Source organism: Doryrhamphus excisus, chromosome 11 (assembly GCF_030265055.1).
Source record: "Doryrhamphus excisus isolate RoL2022-K1 chromosome 11, RoL_Dexc_1.0, whole genome shotgun sequence".
NCBI classification, from domain to species: Eukaryota; Metazoa; Chordata; class Actinopteri; order Syngnathiformes; family Syngnathidae; genus Doryrhamphus; species Doryrhamphus excisus.
Genome location: NC_080476.1, coordinates 6,112,823 through 6,132,805, shown reverse-complemented (window position 1 = coordinate 6,132,805; position 19,983 = coordinate 6,112,823). Strand labels below are relative to the sequence as shown.

At 41.9% G+C, this 19,983-nt stretch overlaps 1 protein-coding gene across 5 annotated transcripts in view; it reads right to left on the bottom strand.

Moving 5' to 3' along the window:
• The window catches only part of LOC131138615 (cell adhesion molecule DSCAML1-like), a 68,952-nt gene that overhangs the window by 7,181 nt on the left and 41,788 nt on the right, over positions 1–19,983 (bottom strand). For 3 of the 5 annotated variants that reach the window (XM_058087696.1, XM_058087694.1, XM_058087697.1), the window contains 17 exons: positions 17,931–18,206; positions 17,534–17,830; positions 16,859–17,131; positions 15,114–15,398; positions 14,321–14,440; positions 14,064–14,240; positions 13,318–13,517; positions 11,724–11,820; positions 11,504–11,632; positions 11,262–11,429; positions 11,110–11,180; positions 9,835–10,075; positions 8,002–8,187; positions 5,996–6,151; positions 4,429–4,568; positions 1,418–1,571; positions 838–955 (listed from right to left, as the gene is read on the bottom strand). In XM_058087696.1, the coding sequence (XP_057943679.1) occupies positions 838–955; positions 1,418–1,571; positions 4,429–4,568; positions 5,996–6,151; positions 8,002–8,187; positions 9,835–10,075; positions 11,110–11,180; positions 11,262–11,429; positions 11,504–11,632; positions 11,724–11,820; positions 13,318–13,517; positions 14,064–14,240; positions 14,321–14,440; positions 15,114–15,398; positions 16,859–17,131; positions 17,534–17,830; positions 17,931–18,206 (3,088 nt within the window). The remainder of the gene's footprint in view (positions 1–837; positions 956–1,417; positions 1,572–4,428; positions 4,569–5,995; positions 6,152–8,001; positions 8,188–9,834; positions 10,076–11,109; positions 11,181–11,261; positions 11,430–11,503; positions 11,633–11,723; positions 11,821–13,317; positions 13,518–14,063; positions 14,241–14,320; positions 14,441–15,113; positions 15,399–16,858; positions 17,132–17,533; positions 17,831–17,930; positions 18,207–19,983) is intronic. The other 2 variants (XM_058087695.1, XM_058087698.1) reach the window with 1 other exon arrangement.

Below are 19,983 nucleotides of genomic sequence, written 5' to 3'. Positions count from 1 at the left end.
TCTACTTTGTAGAATTTTCCCATCAAATTGTGTAGCAAATTACATAATGATCTTAACCTTCTATAGTAGGTGGAAATGTATAATGTGAAAAACTAATTAACATGGAAAGGCTAACATTTCATATGCTTATGGGACATCTTTGTCAATGTTTGTGAAAAATGAGGCAACTTTTCCTGCAGAAATGTTCCAGATATCAAAAATGTGATGAAAAAATATATTTTACAGAGAATAATTATAGTTTTACATAGAACTTTCATAGTGTTTCTCACCCTGGCACACACATTTTGTTTGGCCCCATGGCAGGTTATTTAGCATTCATGCATTCATTTTCTATTGCTTGTCCTCACGAGAGTCCTGGGGGTGCTTGAGCCTAACCCAGCTGTCTTCGGGTGAGAGGCGGGGTACACCCTGGACTGGTCGCCAGCCAATTACAGGGCACATATAGACAAACAACCATTCACACTCACATTCATACCTATGGACAATTTGGAGTCACCAATTAACCTAGCATGTTTTTGGAATGTGGGAGGAAACCGGAGTCCCAAGAGACAACCCATGAGGAGAACATGCAAACTCCACACAGATGGCCGAGGGTGGAATCGAACTTAGGTCTCCTAGCTGTGGGGCCTGCGTGCGAACCACTCGGTCGCCGTGCAGCCCGGTTATTTAGCAGTTACTCATGAAAAAATTCATAGACTTCATCTAGGCACTCGATTCTGCAGAATGATACAACATAAACCAGCCAAACGGACGTGCAATATTGTATGAAAACAAAAAATGAGGCAAAAACCGGGGTGTACTAAAACCGAGGTTTGACTGTATATAATCAACTCTGACCTGTCTTTTGTCCATTTGATGGTCGGTGCCGGCTCTCCCACTGACTTGCAGGGCAGACGTACTTCCTTCTTCCAGGGTGTGGTCACCGTTCCCCCAAAGGACAAGATTTTGGCTGGGACTGTGAAGGATGACACAAAGGCAGCTGAAGAAAAACTGTTCCAGCATCTTTTATCCTTTCGGGTGTCATAACCCCCATCTTTTGTTTACTATACAAGTGGCCCAGTTTGTCTGCAAGGAAGACCTTTATTCACCGCTGAGCCCCTCCTTTGACCTCCTAGTTTCTCTAGTCTATCTTCCACACATAGATCTTCCCCTCTATTGATTCCTGCCTGCTCCCTCTCTCCCCATGGGTCATTTTACTAGATAGGCCCTGTTCATCACCACATAATTAACAACAGCAACATAGCTGGCACTCAATCAATACTACGGCTGTCAATCAATAGCGAAGAGTGCAGACAGAGCGAGGAGGGCGGCGAGTGATGAAAGTGATGTGTGAACAGATCATGTTGCTGTTTAATAGCCATCTTTTAAAGCGCTACGCCTCATAACCTTTACAAGGCTCGCCGTCCTCGTGACTCACCTTTCCCGGCTGGCTCCACAATGACCTTTGAACTCATGTTGCCCCGGCCGGCGGTCGTCACGGCTGCGGCCCATATGTGGTATTGTTTGCCTCGGCTCAGGTGTGTGATGTGGTAGAAGAGCATCTCCGGGTTGGCCTCGTACTCGCTGGGTGCCTGAGGACGTGAGTACGAGTCTTCGGTTAGCTGACATTTTGATGGATTGATTACACTTCTGTCAAACATACACTCGCAGTGGACTGCTCAAAATTACATCCTTCAAATCTGGATTGCAGTAAAACATTTGCTGGGAAACAGGCCTTTTTACTGTCCTACATTCTTTAATATGGAGAGACGTCTAATCTTTTTGTGCTGATCATCATATTTTTACGTATAGTTTATTCATTCATTCATTCATTTTTCTACCGTTTTTTTTATGTTCTGTTAAATAAAGGACAGATCCTCTCAGTGTTCAAGGTTTTTATGGTTGTTTTTCCTCACCCTGGTTTTCCTACGCCACAGTTTTCGTCAAAACTCGCCATTTTTCGTACACTGTCTCGGTTGTCAAAACAAAGTACCGTACACACTGCTGATTCACTGTCTGTGCATGTTTTTTATTGAGTGCGACTGCTAAATAATGCACCATGGGGCCAAAGAAAGTAGGCAGCAATTTGATAAAGAATGTGAGAAATACTATTGAATTCAATATCACCATTGGTGACCATAATTATTTCACATTGTTTTCTACAATTATTCTCTATGAAATAAATTTTTGCTCAATATATATTTGGGTGTCTGGAACGGATTAATTGGGTTTATATTGTTTCCTCTGGTAAAAATTGCCTCGGTTTTTGTACGTTTCAGTTTTTGGAACAAATTAATAACAAACTGCTATATTTTGTAAATTCTGTGTTAACCTTTCACACCTTTTCAAATTATTAGTATGGTTTGCCACATTTACAAAAATGACCTTGAGAGTACTTCAAAAGAAATTATCCTTCATTTGGCCTTCCAAGAATGAAATATTCATTCAGTACTATGGGATTTTATATTTGATTTATCATCCTTTTATAATCATTTTTCAAGTAATAAAAATATTGAAAACAACAGTAATCAAACAGTGCAATTCTAGAACATTGGAGACCAAATCATCGCTCAAAATTGATCTATGATAAAGAATTATGATTGGATGAAGAAAACATAAAATGTAATATGATCCCATTAAATCATGCCTACCGTTGGTTAAAAAAATGGCTAAATACAGGACTAAGGATGTATTATTAGTAAATATTTCTTTAAAGTGATTTTCGTCCAAAACCACAGCATTCTATCAAGTCTGTCTCCTGTTCTGTCTCTTTAATCTGTTCATCTTTTTAGCGCTCATCTTCAGGCTCCTTCAGCATTTGCTTTCCCCTTTCCCTCTCTGTCTAAATCGGTGGAGAGGATGGAGGGGCCGAGGGAGGGAGGACGTGTGCGAGTGTGTGGAGGGGGTGCGAACATTCCACCAGAATAGCGGCAGTGTTGTGGTGATCCAGGGAGTGATACAGGGAGATAATGAAAAGACGGACAAAAGCACTCTCATCTCGATGTGACTGATACCCTCCTCTGCTCCTCCCTCCTTCCCTGCCCGTCTGTCACCCCCCCCACACTCCCCCATTTCCCCTCAGCCTGTGCCTACCTCTAATGGTGTCTTTCTTTCAGCCTCCCCTCCCTCCCCGTCTCCCAGCCCGTGCTCATTTACATGGCACTCATGCACAGAAATTGAGGAGCATTTTGGAATAACAACAAAAGGGGGAGATATCAGAATTCACTGCGCGATGCCGCTTGTGTGCACATGATATAACCAAAAAGTGAAATGCCACACACGGGTGTATAAATAGCAAATGGCTGAAATGTGATGTCTGTGTGGCTCTCTGATGCGGCAGTGTGCATGTGTGAGCTTGTTCCCTGCCTCATTTGCATATCTACGTCTCATCACGTTGCCAAGACAACCTCATCTGTTCATCTGGGAGGACAGGCAATAAGGCGATGGCGCAAACAGAGTGAAAGAGTGACAAAAAAAAAAGACACATACAAACACACATTTGTGCACACGGGCTCAGTTAATAATAGAAATTGTAAATATTGTTGTTTTTTTTACTGATAGCCAATATAATATGGCACTTACCAATAAAGATATCAACATATACCGATATTGGCAGCAGCTCTTCCAACAAAGGAATGTTGTGTAATGAATCAACACGGTTGTTTGACTGCGATGCCACTGGATGCATTTCATATTTATTTCAAAATTAAAAATAACACTCAAAATCATCACCAATAGTCAACTAATATAATGTGTTCTTCTACTGCCAACAAGTAAGACAGATTAATGAATTAAATGAATTCAAAAATTACAATCCAATTAAATTTAAATTTAAAAAGTAAAAAGCAGGCTGCATGGTGGACACACAGTTAGGAGACAGCGGTTCGATTCCCCCCTTGGGCATCTCTGTGTTTCCTCCCACATTCCAAAAACATGCATGTTAATTGTGGACTCTCTGCCTCGTGCCCAAAGAAAGCTGGGGTAGGCTCCAGCACACCCGCGACCCTCGTGAGGATAAGCGGTAGAAAATGAATGAATGAATTAAATTAAAAACTGCACATTTCCACATAAGAACAAAATAAAGTAAAACTTGGGACTCATACAGATAGTGAAATTATCAACTGGGCTCCTTCAATACGTCTCCAGTTGATTATTATTTTGCATAAATGTGAACTGCGTGTGAATCACAGTGATTCTTCCTGAGGTGAGATATTACAATTCAAAGGCAAAACAAAATATTTCCAGACGGAAATTGACAGATATTGAGCTAGTAAGCTCATTGCTGTATAGAACAACACAATACGGCTTGCGTGCTGATATCATTATTGGCAGAAAAATTGATACTGATACACTATGAAACCATTTTTTGTTAACCAATAATGGCCGATACAAGCAGACATGCATGGTTAATAATGTTTGAATCAGCTCACAAAGAGCAGACATGCTTACCGGCTGTCCGGACCCTGGACTAGAGCAGTAAATGGTGTACTTGCGGATGACACCATTTGGTTTGTGGGGGGGCAACCAGGACACGACCACACTACTCAGTGAGGAGGGAACTGCCTTGATGCCAGCGGGTGGGCCAGGAACTATAGAAAATAAACATACAAATTAGAAGGGCAGGCATGTTTTGTATATTGGTGTTTTTGTCACGCTGCATCCATCCCACACCGAGTGTTGGATTGCTATTAAAGTGATCAGGCTTGTTTACAGATTTCCAGTCTTATCCTGCACTAAGCCGCTCCGGGAGGACTTTGAAAGAAGTGCGTTGGCATGGCCAGTGGTGACATATGTTCATTCAGACATTGGTCAGCAGTTCTGATACTGTGACAACCAGCATTCTCCTAACTCGCAGACCCACAAACAGATTAGACACGAGTGTCTGATCCTCTGTCAGCCACTTCAGCTTGACACTGGATGCCACTTAATACGCTCCATTGTAAGTAATCAAGCTAAAGCCTCAAGGAGAGTTTAAAATGCATGCTCACTTTAGAGTACACACAGCAGGGCGCTGCATGGCATGAGAGGTTCACAATAAGGCTTTTGTGTCCTCGGCTATACAGTGTGGATTTCACAGCGTCCAAACTATTCAATTCCCGACATAAATATTAGCTGTATCTGACAGTGGGCCTCATCTCAGGCACTGCAGTGTAATACCAAGCCTTGGTAAATCCATCATTCCTTTTTTTAGCGAAATGTAAGGACCCCCTGATCCTGAGTCAATGCCTCAGTTCTCAAATACTATGTAGTGGAGCAGGGGAGCTTCTACAAGAGAGGCAAGGGTGAAGGGAATATGCGGATCCTCGGGAAGTGAGAGGGTGGGTGATTGTGGGGAAGCACTCATCATTATCATAAACGAACCTCTATAAAACCGCATAGTGGGAGTGGCAGCGGAAAAAGGGTGTGGCGGGGTTCAAGTCCCATCTGGTGCCCGAAATCTGCCCAGACAAACAGCCTGCAGTGCAACCAGCGTGGCCTGTGTCAAGAGGCGCGGCATAATGGTACAAAGGAAACAGAGCCACCTTCACTATTATGATCTATTGCATTGATAAAGGGGCAATTGATGTTTCTATTCATCTTATCTCCATTGCATCATGTTTGCCACCCAAAGACCCCTCCTTTATAAAGAGACATGGATCTGACTGTAATCCTGCCTCCAATGGTGTAAGCACAAAATTAATTCTTTCTAATCCAAGAAGAGTTAATCCCTCTGCCTATGGCAAGAAGGCTGGTGAAAAGGATGTGGGCTGGGGATGATGGTTGACTCCTACGCGCTATATGCTGTGCGAGAGAGAGCAGCCCCCCCTCCCCCCAGCTTCTCCCGCCAGGCCTCACTCAGCTCTGAGCCGTGTACCCAAAGCCTCTTAATTCTCATTAGCACCGCTAATGGAGCTTCGTAGCATAAATAAGATTTTGTCACGGGCTTGAGATACACCCAGCACCCATTTATCGACTCCCCGATCTTTTGTACTCCATAAATTCTTCCTTTCAGACAATTTCTCGAGTGTATACTCACGATCTTCGTGAGTTTGGATGTACAGGATGTTGCTGCGGACCCCATCGCCAGCTTGGGTGTAGGCAAGGACCTGAACACTGTAGTTGGTGAACTTCTCTAGTCCACGTAGCTCCACCTGTTCACGTGTGGTGGTGATGTTCTGCATCTCTCCCGACTCTAAGGAAAATAAGGGCGGACAGTCTAGAAATGATCATTAGAACCGTGACTGAATTTTCCTTAGGGATTGGCCATATCTATGAAAACATAAATCACCAGACACCAACAAACAACTTGAGCAAATCGCAACTAGACCATATATTGCGGTACTACTGCATGTACAATATTTATAGTACAGTGGAACATCAGTTTTTGTAGGATTCCGTTTTCACCGAACATTGGTGCCACAAATACGGTACGTCTTGGTTTTCGTATGTATATTTATATCGCTAGTTAATTAACCAAACAAAGCTGTTGACTCGATCTCTGAAGGAATGGATCGTGGTTCTTTTAGTGTAGTTGGGACACTATAGACAGATTCAGGCCGGGAATCCTTTAATCATCTTTTTTTATGTACGTGTGTGGTTTATTTGTTCATAGAACACACACAGAACTTCGTAACTGTCCTTCCTCCTTTCAGGCACTGCACTTTGCACTGATGATGCGTTCAGGCACACAGTATCTTAGAGTTAGATGAATCTGTGCTTTTGTAAATTTGGGACAGGTGAGAAACACTTGTGTATTCAAGAAAGATTTCATAGCAAGAGGGTTGTATGTCAAGGTGGGTAGGGTTGGGCGATATGGACCTTAGCATTTATCACAATATGATTATATAAAATTGAAATTAAGCAAAGTCTTGTATAAAAAGCTACAAACCTTAAGCCATATAGTGAGATACACTTATCTCTCTTATTGGTAAGAAATTCACTTACTTTTCTAATGGGATGTCAGCCTCTGCACACATTGCTACTATCTTCTACAAACTATAATGGCTGTGTTTGTCATGAAGGAAGATGTAGTCACCCATGAAATTCCAACTGCATACTCTTGTTTACGCAGACATGAGGCTAACGGTGCTCTTAATTTGAAGGACAGTCACGGAAGTGTGTTGACAATGTCTATTTACATCTAACATGAGGTACATTCAAAATAAACGTGTTTCTCGTGTTTTTTTCACTCAGAATCTCCACAACTTCATCGGACATTGTAAAATGTTGCTTACATTAAAGAATTAAAACACAATGTAGCAAAGATATACTCATCGAGCCAGAGTTGAGGACGAACACACACAACTTCTTGGCATCCTAAAGTAAGATAACCCTTGCTAGCTTCTATTTATGCTCTGCACGAGGAGATTCGCTTGTGTAACCTGTTTGGGTCGGGAGGTCCGTTGAGTAAATACTTCCCAACAAGAACGCTCCTTCTCACGGTGACAGCATTTGATTCATCGTATGTATCAACTCGTCATTATAATTTATACCGATTAAGTCATTTTTGTATCATTGGAAGAATCTATATCGGTATATACAAAATATTGCACAACCCTAGTTTAAACTCTTTAAAGTTGCATTTGTAACAGACTGGCTCTTTCATCCCCTACACTTAAAGGTCAAAATCACAATAAATGTTCATTTATTCATTTTATTTGTCATGTATATTCACTCTGTTTTCTGCATGTAAAACATATAATTATTCTCAATAAAATGTGTTTTGTGTTAGATTAATTGGATTTATATTAGTTATGTGAAAGTAAGTATGTTTCGTTTTCATCTGACCTTTTGGAACGGATTACATAGTGATAAAAACCGAGGTTCCACTGTATGAAAACATACAATTGCCAGTTTCCCAACATTCAATACTGCTAATCGAACAAGCACAGACACAAACACAGTTAACTATAGTTAAACACATCAAAAATACACAGAAATAGGAAGTGCTTTATGAGATACGCGTCAACATATACTGGCACATAACGCTGACAATGAGGTGAGAGGACTGGTGAAGTTTAGAATGAGATAGATGATAATTACTCTGCATTGGCCATTGGGCCCGGCCGCCACAGCACCCACCTCCGTCGGGGAAGAGGGACCAAAACACAACCCGGTAGCCTTTCAGCACACCGTGCAGCGTCAGCCGTGGAGGCTCCGCCCATGTGATCACCGCCTCGTCCGAAGTCACCGAGATGGCTCGTACATTCTGTGGTGGTTCGCTGGGAACTGTAGAGACAAAAGGGGATGAGTTTGGTAATGGTAATGGTTTTATTTCATTTGAACATGCATCAGATTACAATTGAGTGCGTCACATAATCAGTTCACAGTTCCAATGTCCAAAATGATGTCCAAAAGGAGTAGGAAGAAGCAAAGCTTATTAAATCCTACCCCTCCATCTGGTACTTTTACAATCAGTAACTGTTACATTTGTTCACTTCCTGCTTTCCATAATACAGTTTAAGGTTTTTGTTTTTTTAATAATGCACCTCGTACCAAAGTACGAGATGATATGACCATCCAATGACATAATGGGTACCATAGTAAGTGTCAATATAGTGATATATATAGCACATCATGACTGGTTCAAGACTCTTCATCCTTGTATTTAGCAAACATCAACTGCTTGTATTGTTTCTTGAATTGGCTCATCGTTGTGCATTGTTTGAGGTCCTTACTCAATCCATTACATAGTTTGATTCCACATACTGAAATGCTATGGCTTTTTAACGTAGTCCTAGCATATAAGTGTTTCAAATGTAGTTCTTCCCTGAGATCATATTTCTCCTCTCTTGTAGAGAAGTATTGGATGACATTTTTAGGTAATTGGTTGTTTTAGCCTTATGCATTATTTTAGCTGTTTGAAAATTAACTATATCAGCAAGTTTAAGTATTTGTGATTTTAGAAATAAGGAGTTAGTATGTTCGCTGTAGGCGGCATTATGAATTATCCTTACTGACCTTTTTTGCAGTACATTTAGCGAGTGAAGATTGCTTTTATAGTTATTACCCCATATTTCCACACAATAAGTAAGATATGGTAGAACCAGAAAAGTGTCAGTGCTGTATTGAGCAAATATGGGACTTTTTAGGTTATGTTGTCGTTAAAATGACCTGATGGCTCTACTGTCCAGCTTGGCTGCCAAAGCAGCCGACATTTGAGGAAGTACTCAACACCACAACCCACAGGCAATCACTGCATGGATAAATCAGTCCAATAAGCTCAAATTAGCTCTCAATGGCTTCTTGTTATCTGCAAGCTTTTAGAGAAATGGAGGAGAAGTGTCTGTGGGAGGAGGTGTTGATGGAGGGCTGAAAAAGCATCAAGAGTGCTGAGTGCATAGTAAAACCGCTACACCTTCAGGGGTTCAAATGCAAATGAGGGCGGGGTGGGATGAGTTTGGTAGACAACAATAATGTTCATTTTTTTATGCAATTGATGCTTTATGAGCTATCTGGTCGATCAAATGAGCAACTATGATCAAGGTGTGAACGCTATTCACAAAGATGAGCGATGTGATGGTTGTATGACAGGATTGCTGTGTTGGACAAGGATAGACCGAAAAGCAGCAGGGAAAGGAGGTGAAAAGGAGCGTAATAAGGTTCCTTGTTCCTCCCTGGGCCTCCACCAGCCTAATGAGGGTGCTAATTAAAGTGGAAAGCTTCATGGGGGGATGTGCTGCAAATCTAATTCAACAATTTTTAGTGTTCTTGTGTGTCTGTGTGTGTCTATAAATGAATGTTAGCTGTTCTGACTAATGTGCTTTTGTCCCATTGCCACTTTACTAAACAAAACAAGCAAATGCATCTTTTCTAATGTCTCGGACACTCTTTCCTACTCCCTCATCATCTTGTCATGTTAGGTTTCTTTCTTACCGTCTTCCAGTGTGGTAGCATTGATCTCAGTACTGGACGGGCCTGTTCCAGCTCTGTTGAAGGCCTGGACCACCACGCCGTACTGGGCAAACTTCTTGAGGTTGTCTAAGGTGTACACTTCACTGTCTCCAGTGGCCTTCATCTCCACAATGCTGTACTGGCCATTGCTGCCGGGCCCATTTTCTCTGTAGCCAATCTGGTAGCCGCGGATCACACCGTTTTGCAGCTCCTTCTTTGGGGCCTTGAAGAGATTTGTTGGTCAATTAAAATACAAAAAAAAATGTATTCAAATCTGTTACTTAGAAATACAAAGCAAATAATTAAAATGGAAGACATTCTTTGAAATGATAAGCATAAGTACTGAATAGCAACCAAGTCTCTCATCAGCATTCACACATTTTAAGATGACAATAGCTTTCTGGAAATGTATATTTTTCTGTTATTTTGGAAAAAGAAAATCCCAAAAACAATACATATTTATCTTGTTACATTAGGCTATTTGCTCTATTTTTTCCAATTTTTGTTTTTTTTTTTAGCAGGAAGATAAAGTTATGGATCAAAAAAATTGTTGATTTTTTACAACAAAATAATTAAATTAAAAATATAACACAGTGAGCTATTTACGATTTTTATTTGGAACTGAACTGTGTGTGTCTGTGTGCATGCGTTTGGGACGACTCAAAACGTTCGATTTCGGAGAGTTTGTGAGAAGTCACAGGCTGGGTATAAGCTGTAGGGGACTTCTATACTGACAAAATTAGAAAGTGGGGTTCGGCAGTTGTCCTGAAGCCTTCAGGAACGTTTTGGAGTGTGACCAATCTAAGTGGAGTGGGTGTGCTGTCGGTGGAATCAAGTAAAACCGAAAGCTAAGGAAATGCAGCTGGAATAGGTGCAGATTCTGGAAGATATACAAAGCTATTTATGCGTGTTATCGTGTGGAGCTGCTGTATAGGAGACCACAACTCAATACAGATATTTCATTCATTCATTTTCTACCGCTTATCCTCACGCCTATCCCAGCTGTGTTCAGGCGAGAGGTGGATTACACCCTGGACTGGTCGCCAGCCAATCACAGGGCACATATAGACAAACAACCATTCACACTCACATTCATACCTATTGACAGTTTGGAGTCGCCAATTAACCTAGCATGTTTTTGGAATGTGGGGAGAACATGCAAACTCCACACAGAGATGGCCGAAGATGGAATCGAACTCGGGTCTCCTAGTTGTGTGGCCTGCGCGCTAATTATAAAATTATAATTCAATAATTTACCCTCCATGTGACCCGAATGCTCTGTGATGTCATGGGCTGCAGGATTACATCCATCGGTGGCCCGTCGGGTGCTATTGATGAAAGAAATTCAATGACTCACGACTGTCACATTTCAGAGATTCAATTCCTTATAGTGAGAGATAAACACTTACGAGCTTCTTCTGTACTGATTGTCAACTCTTTGCTTGGAAGGCTACGGCCAATCTTGTTATAAGAATACATGCGGATGCTGTAAACACAGGCCGGGTGCAGCTCTACAATGTTGGCTTGGTTGTTGGTGGGGGAGATGTTCCGGGTTGTGTACATGTGGTCCCAAGAGTCTGAAAAGTGGAGCCATGAGTAGTTTTTATGACAATATCATAACATGCCATGAGTTGTGGTTTTAGTTACCTACCAGATTTGTTCTTGTACTCAATGTCATAGCTTGTGATGATGCTGTTCCCATCAAATCTTTGGATCCAGCGCAGATTCATGCTCCGGTCTTTGACCTCCCTCACTTCCAGCTCAGGGGGATCCGGTGGTTCTATATATGCAAAACAGGTGAGCTCAGATGTCTTCAATGGACCTAGAGCTTCATGAAACGATAACTTGCAAGTGTTTGCTATGCACGATACCTTGCACAGTGAGTTGGATGAGTCCTCTGCCTTCTCCATAGGAGTTGATTGCATGACAAGAGAAGAAGACAGAATCTCCTCTTTCTGCTGGGTTAAGCTATGAGCAGCAACAGACACGAAAAGATTCCAATTTGAAAAGGAAATCAATACAGCCTTAACAGTAAAAACAGTGTTAAAAAACTTTTGATGATGATGATAATGATGTAGCCTTTCTTGTCACTTATACAGGAGTACAAGCGAAATTGTGCAATCATCCGTCCATACATATACAACATACTATGCAGTGAGACAGCTTTTGCTAGCTGACTAAAAATGGTAGAGCACAAAGATGAAACATGGAACACAGTTTTATATCCTTCTCCCCATTTCAAGCTTAGCAATGCAATATACTATGTGTACTCAACAAAAATATAAACGCAACACTTTGTTTTTGCTCCCATTTTTCATGAGATGGACTCAAAGCTCTAAAATTCATTCCAGATAAACAATATGACCATTTCTTTCAAATGTTCCCAAACTGAACAAATTGCTATGCTGATATAATCCATCCCAGCTCACAGGTGTGCCACATCAAGATGCTCATCAGACACCATGATTAGTGCACAGGTGTACCTTAGACTGTCCACAATAAAAGGCCACAACAAAACGCACAGTTTTGTCTCACAGCAAAATGCCATAGATATTCCAAGCATTGAGGGAGCGTTCAATTGGCATGCTGACAGCAGGAATGTCAACCAGATCTGTTGCTCGTGCAGTGAATGTTCATTTCTCCACCATAAGCCGATGGACGAAGAACACAGGTGGATTTTATTGATGACATTTTGAATGCACAGAGATACCGTGATGAGATCCTGAGGCCCATTGTTGTGCCATACATCTCTGAACATCACCTCATGTTTCAGCAAGATAATGCACGGCCCCATGTTTCAAGGATCTTGGCCAGCATACTCACCTGACATGTCACCCATTGAGCATGTTTGGGATGTGCTTGACCGGCGTATACGACAGCGTGTACCAGTTCCCGCTGATATCCAGCAACTTTGCACGGCCATTTAAGAGGAGTGGACTAACATTCCACAGGCCACAATTGACAATCTGTTAAACTCTATGTGTTGCACATTTCAGGATGGCCTTTTATTGGGGACAGTCTAAGGCACACCTGAGCACTAATCATGGTGTCTGATGAGCATCTTGATGTGGCACACCAGTGAGCTGAGATGGGTTATCGCAGCAAAGCAGAAGTGCTCACTATCATACATTTGACAGATTTGTGAACAATGTTTAAGAGAAATGGTAATATTGTTTATCTGGAATTAATTTTAGATCTTTAATCCACCTCATGAAAAATGGGAGCAAAAACAAGAGTGTTGTCTTTATATTTTTGTTGAGTATATATAAAGAATACTGCTTCTCTAAGGCAGCATCTGATCACCTTCACCGCATCTTCTAAATACAGTGGTACCTCGTTTTTGGCAAAAACGTAATCCTACCAAAACAAAGGCACCACTGTTTTAAAAACAATGAATTCTACCCTTCAGTCATACAGCTCCTAAAGATGTCCGACAAGTCATGTAAGACGTATTCCTTATCTGACCTTTAGGGTTGAGATGACTTCATCCCCCTTCTTGTTGATGGTGATTGAGTATCGCGGGTTTCTCTCCGCGTCGATGACCGTGTCCCCTCTTTCCCAGCGGATGATGATGGGCTGCTCGCCTCGAGCTGTGCAGTTCAACTCCTTGGTCTGGCCCTTCCTCGCCATGGTGGTGTTGGGGTGGCTGGTGATCATGGCAGGAACTGAGAGGAAGCATTGACGCGAGTCAGTGTGACAAATAGCATTATATGGCGTAATGAGACAAGGGAGGGGGGATGAGGTGAGGAAAGCGAAGATATATTACAAATGTATAGACATCTCTATTGCTACCTTTCCTTATCCGGTTACATTTCACGCTTTAAGCCCTGCTGGCCTTCTTGCGCTGCATCTCTCCTGCCTGTCTCCTTCCACAGGTCTCCCATGCTCAGACATAGATTATTGATCGTAGGGGTTCCCGTGGTTTTGTTTTCATCACTAATTCATCAGCCCTTTTCCCCACCAAACATTGAGCAGCACACAGACTGGCAGATGGAACACATCCATCAATAGCAAATCCACCCCCAGTTAAGGACAGAGACATGTTTTTTTATTAGGTTTGGTACAGGCTGTACTACCCTGGGGCAAAAAAAATGAATCTTGCAAGAGTTGACTCTCCACCAAAAATCTGTGTATAAACACCATGCACCGTTTGGGATATGAGCTCATAAAAGGAACAATTTTCAAAGCAGAAAGAGCTGACTGATACGTACTCTTGACAGTGAGGATCATGCTTTTACTGATGTCAGAGCCAACTCCATTGGAGGCCTGACACAGGTAGTATCCACGGTCATCCTCCAGCACATGTCGGATCAGCAGAGATCCATTTGACATGATCTGGATCCGACCAGTAAGGGGGACTGAATGGTACTGCTGGGGGTTTCCGACCCCTGCATAAAGGAAATGCATGTAAGAGTTATCACATCTTCATACGTTATTTCTTTAAGCTGTTATGCAGTGATCATTTTACCTTTTGCATGTTTCCACATGACTTTTGGAGGTGGGTAACCCTCCACAGAGCAGTTGAGCACACCGGCTTTGCCATAGATGCAGTCCTGGTTGTTGGGCTGCACCACAAACCGCGGCGGCACTGAAGGACACAATATTGCAGTCAACTTTAATCAACGTGTGATAATATACATAAATATTAATTTATGCATACATACATATATAATTCAACAAGAAAACTAAAAAAAATTATAACAGCAAAAAATTTGCAGTAATTAACAATTACAAATAACAATTTTAACAATTATAACAACATTAAGAGAAAAAATGTCATTTTATTTCATAAATTTACATTTTCTTTGTAATTTGTTGTTATTTTTGGATTGTGGTAAAAGATACATTGCAAGAATAAAGTCAAAATATTATGTGAATAATGTCATAATTATTTGAAGAAAATTTACAAAAAGAAAGTTGAAAAAGTTGGAACATTTAAAAAACATTAGAAAAACAAACATTAAACTAGGAAGACAAAAAGTGCAATTTTGAATATAATAATATGATGAGGAATTTTTTTAATGATGAACAAAAAAAAACAAAGTATATTAGATTAAAAAAATAATAAAGTTAAGAAAACATTCTTAATTTTATGGGAATATACTCAAAATACCCTTGCATCCTTTCATTTTTCAGTATATGAAAAAAAGTTCTGGCACCTGGACTGAGATGGTACCTGCAGGTTGGTACAAGTAAAAGATCCCTATATGCAAATTAGGCAGTCACAACTATTCTGACCCAATTCATCATCAGCGCCTCACCGGTAACAATCAACTGTCGCTCCCAGCTGACAGTAGCGGCGGCGTTGCTGGCGATGCAGGTGTAGTTTCCGTTGTGCTTGAGCGTCACTTTAGAGATCTGCAGGGAGCTCATGAACTCTTTGGTCTCGATTGCAACGCCAGAGGTCGGGCCCGGCACAATGAGCTGGCCGTCTTTGTGCCAGGTGATGCGTATGGGCATGTCCCCGGATGACACCACGCAAGCGATGTAGATGAGCTTCCCCACTGAGGTAGAGGGAATGTCGAAGGGCTGGATGAGAGGTGGCACTGGGAAGAAGAGAAAGGTTGGGTTGAATAATGGCAGTGGGGAGACGAGTGGACGGGTGGCATTCTCGCTATCTGCAGCAATGTTGAGAGAAGGTCATTGGCCAGTAGGGCCCCTCTTCTTTACCCCCCCTTCAAACACCATCTCTTGTAGCCCATAATAGCTGCTCTGGTTTGGATCCAATTGGCAGGAGGAAGTCATCGCGTTGCCATAGTAATGGAGGTTGGGGTGGGGGTACTACAGCTGAGACATCTGGGGGATTTAATCTAGGCTTCATTATTATTCATCTAATTAAATCAGGCACACGCAGGCGCATGCACAGACCCTTAAACACCTCTGCAGCTGCCCTGCTCCCATCGTTACATCACTAAAATGAATCCATCAGTCAATCCTGGAACACAAAATAAAACAACCACGGCAACTGCGCTGTTTTTTTTTTTTTAGCCCAAAAACAACTGCACCCCAAGAAATTGCACTTTCTTATCCTCACTTTTTTTCTTTCCGACAGCAACAATACAACACAAATCTTTCATGATTCATCCTATGTCACTATTTTAGTCATTATGCAGATTTGGCAATATACAGCACCAGTTAGTGCGACCACTTGTCGCCAGGCAGACCTGCCGACCTTATAGAAATAGAGCTGTTTTTTGTGTTTAATTTTATTTCTACAATGTGCCACGGCCCAAAAATGGTCCCTGGGCCGCACTTAAGTCAGGGTTCAGCACATGATCCACTATTTAGCTTGTCAGCATATACTTCATACCAAGTGAACAATGACTGTGTTTCTGAGGCTGGTGCTAATCAGTGTGTTGTAACAGTACAGTTAGGTATCATCTGCATACTGTATTATCCAATACCAAATCGGAATCAGTATTACTGCAGACTGAACCATCAGCAACAAGTGCGTAAGGCTGCTATCGTGCAGGTAACGTTTTGTAGAATCCCGACAGTCTGTTTGTTGTTTGTCCGTTGCTCTCCACACCAGCAGCATAACACTTCCTCAATCCTGACGTTACCTGCATGATAGCACCTTCCTGCACTTTCACGTTGCTGGTGGTTGAGTCTGTAGTAATTTAGCATTGAGATGATGCGTCATGATGATAGACTTTCGGTACGCATCCCATATAACGGTCATTTATTTTGAAAATATTGAAAACAGACAGGAAATAATGTACCGACCAATCGCAGCCTTGAGAAAATGCGTACGTTGAAGCAGCGAAGAATACAATTGGGCCAAATGTGTGACATATACAAAAAATGTGTACATGTTGGCAGGTCTGTCTTTGGGTTCTGTCATTTGTGCCCCATTAAACTTATCCTAAACACAACTGCTCATGAATTACTCCAAAAAAGCAGGATGAAATGAATCATTACTTTTACCAGTGCTAAAATCTGACCTAAAAATACAGTAATAATTGTAGTTACATGTAGACCACTTGAATGGCTTTATTCCACTTACCTTTGACAGTGACATGAACAGTCTGGTTGATTGACACCTGGGGCTGGATCAGAACGCTACACAAGTAGGTACCCTCATCTGCGCCCTTCTGCACGTCCGTCAGTCTTAGGGTGCCATTGTCAAACAACACTTGGCGGTGATTATCCGGCAGCTGCATGCCGTCCTTCAGCCACTTGATGGAGTAGTACGGGTAGCCGATGACGCGGCACGTTATGTATGTGTTCCTGCCCGCCACTGCGGTCATGTTCCGCATGGGTCTAATTCGGGGTGGACCTGGAGACACCGGGACGAGAGGGAGGGGGCGGTGGGGCAGACACAGTGGTCGGAGAGACGGGCCGATGAGGTGAGGGAGGTCATGGCAGAGCGAGAGAGCAGCCATGGAAACAGAAGGTGAAGCGATAAAAGGTCGATGGACAGAGTGATTGGGGTAAGTTGAGAGGTGGAGAGGGAGGTTAGTTATGCTCCCTTTGCTAAAATATGACTTGAGGATATTTGTGTTTTTTTCTTATCTTAACCCTACATACTATATACAGTATACGGAAGCTCAAAATTTGTATATGTGGATATGTATTTATTTAGATATGTATACTGTGTATTTACATATATAGGTCATCTCTATTTTATTTGTATAGAGTCAGGTGTAGAGTGCATTTATATTGAAAAGCAGACAGGCACCTCTTACGTTTATGCGCGCTTGGTACTCGGCGCTGCCGGCCGAGTTGCGTGCGACGCAACGGTAGACTCCCCCATCTCGGATGAGCGGGTTGCTGACGTTGACGTGGGACACTGTCAGGCCATCCGACTGGGTGTACTGGCTGGTCTTGTAGGTGGAGTCTCTGACCACAGGCTCATCATCTAGAGTCCAGGTGATGGAGGGAGGTGGTGCTCCTTTGGCCTCGCACACGAGGGAGAAAGGCTCGCCGGGGTTCACCACCCGCTCGCTGAAGGAGGTCACGATACGAGGGGTACCATCTGAGGGGCAGGTATTTGAATATGTTGGGCTTATTAACACTATAAACACACATTTTCACAATATTTTGTACACGAATCTGCACTTGTCTTTCCTACATACCCTCCAGCAGAATGATGGAAAAGTCCTGAGCTGTGTGACCCTTGCGAGAAGCAAAGCACTGGTATGCCCCAGAGTGGAACTTCTGTGCTGCGGTGATCTGCAGCGTGTCATTGTGTTGCCCCTGGATGGAGATGTGCTGGTCGGGTAAGATGGGCTCCGTGTTTCGGTACCAGCTGATGGTATATTCTGGCGAACCTTCTACAGTGCACGTGAAGAAGAGTGTGCTGCTAATGCCAGTTTTCAGGTTCTTGGGAGACAAGGTGACTCTAAGTGGATCTGGAAGAAGAAATTACCATGGAAACATTAGAGGCATAAATCACAGATAATTCAATAATGTTGCATTAGCACAATACAGTATATACCGCAGTAGCTTTAATAACATTTCAAACTAATTCGATTCAGTAGTCTCAATTTGGATAAGATGATTTATGCATGCATATGCAAATACAGTGAGCGCCTTTTCCACAGTCATTTGATATATAGATATATTTACAAAAAAATAAAGGTTTTGCATTACAATTTCTGCGTCATAAAAACAGGAATGTCAACACACAATTGTCTTTTCAGCAGTAATTCTTGTATAAAAACGAATAACCCAATTAATTCCATGTTTTTATTGTAAAATACGCAAAAAACCACTGTCATTTTCTAAAAAATAAAAATCAGGTCTCAAAGTCCCATGCAAACACTCACCCACCCCAATAACTGCACATTTAGGAGTAGCCTTTTATTGTAGCCACCCTAAGGCACACCAGGAAAAGGTAAACTGCTAATTAACACACGTTTAGACAGATTTGTGAACAGTATTTGAGAGAAATAGGCCTTTTGTGCAGCACGGTGGACGAGTGGTTAGCACGCAGGCCTCACAGTTTGCATGTTCTCCCCGTGCATGCGTGGGTTTTCTCCGGGTACTCCGGTTTCCTCCCACATCCCAAAAACATGCTAGGTTAATTGGCGACTCCAAATTGTCCATAGGTATGAATGTGAGTGTGAATGGTTGTTTGTCTATATGTGCCCTGTGATTGGCTGGCGACCAGTCCAGGGTGTACCCCGCCTCTCGCCTGAAGACAGCTGGGATAGGCTCCAGCACCCCCGCGACCCTCGTGAGTATAAGTGATAGAAAATGAATTATTTTTGACATTAAACTCTCCTTGGGTCACCACGAGTGGATGAATGAATCAGCCATGGGAAATCCTAACTTACTTTACCTATTGGCTCTATTTTATTAATACATAATTTACAAAATACAGTCCCTGACCACTTTGCGGTTCAAATTCTGTGGTTTTGTGGTTGATTATGGCCCATTATTAGTATTGAAGTAAGTTTTAAATATTTTCAGCCCAAGTGAAGCATTTCAAGCATACAAATGAAACGACTAAATGAACTAAAATACAAATAAGGCATTCAGAAAACACATTTAAAAACAATGTGAATGACATGTAGTATTCCAAACTGGTCACTGGGTAAACACCAGACTTGATTGCCTGAACAACATGCTTTTATTGCAAGTTTGAATGAGCTCACAATAAGCATAATAAGCTCTAAAGAAAATCCCTAATCCAATCATCCAAGCCAAACTTTAAACTCAACTCTGAATCTCTGACGCCACTTCCTGTCTGTCTGTCACTCAGCTCCCCTTGACAACACATTCATAGCAACACTCACTAGCATGAGTCTTATGTCTTAAATGGCTTATTTACTCTTATTTTGTCGACTATATATTGGGTGATACAAGTCTAAAATCATATTTATACAGTCATAAACAGTTTAAAAAAATATCCTATTTATAAATAAGGAATCCTACTTTGCGGAAATTCACTCATCACAGCCGGGTCTACAACCATAAACAAGGAATTAGTGTATCCCAAAATTATTCTCCACTGTAAAGTGACACCAATGTTCCGGTTGCCAAGTGACTGTGTAGTGACACCAAGTGTCACACAGATTTATGAGTTGAGTGTACATTTCAATTCATGGAGGAGGTGGGAAAAAAAGCAAGGGAGAGCACAATCAGTGGTGGTGACTCAATCAGTTGGACGTCCTCATTTAAAAA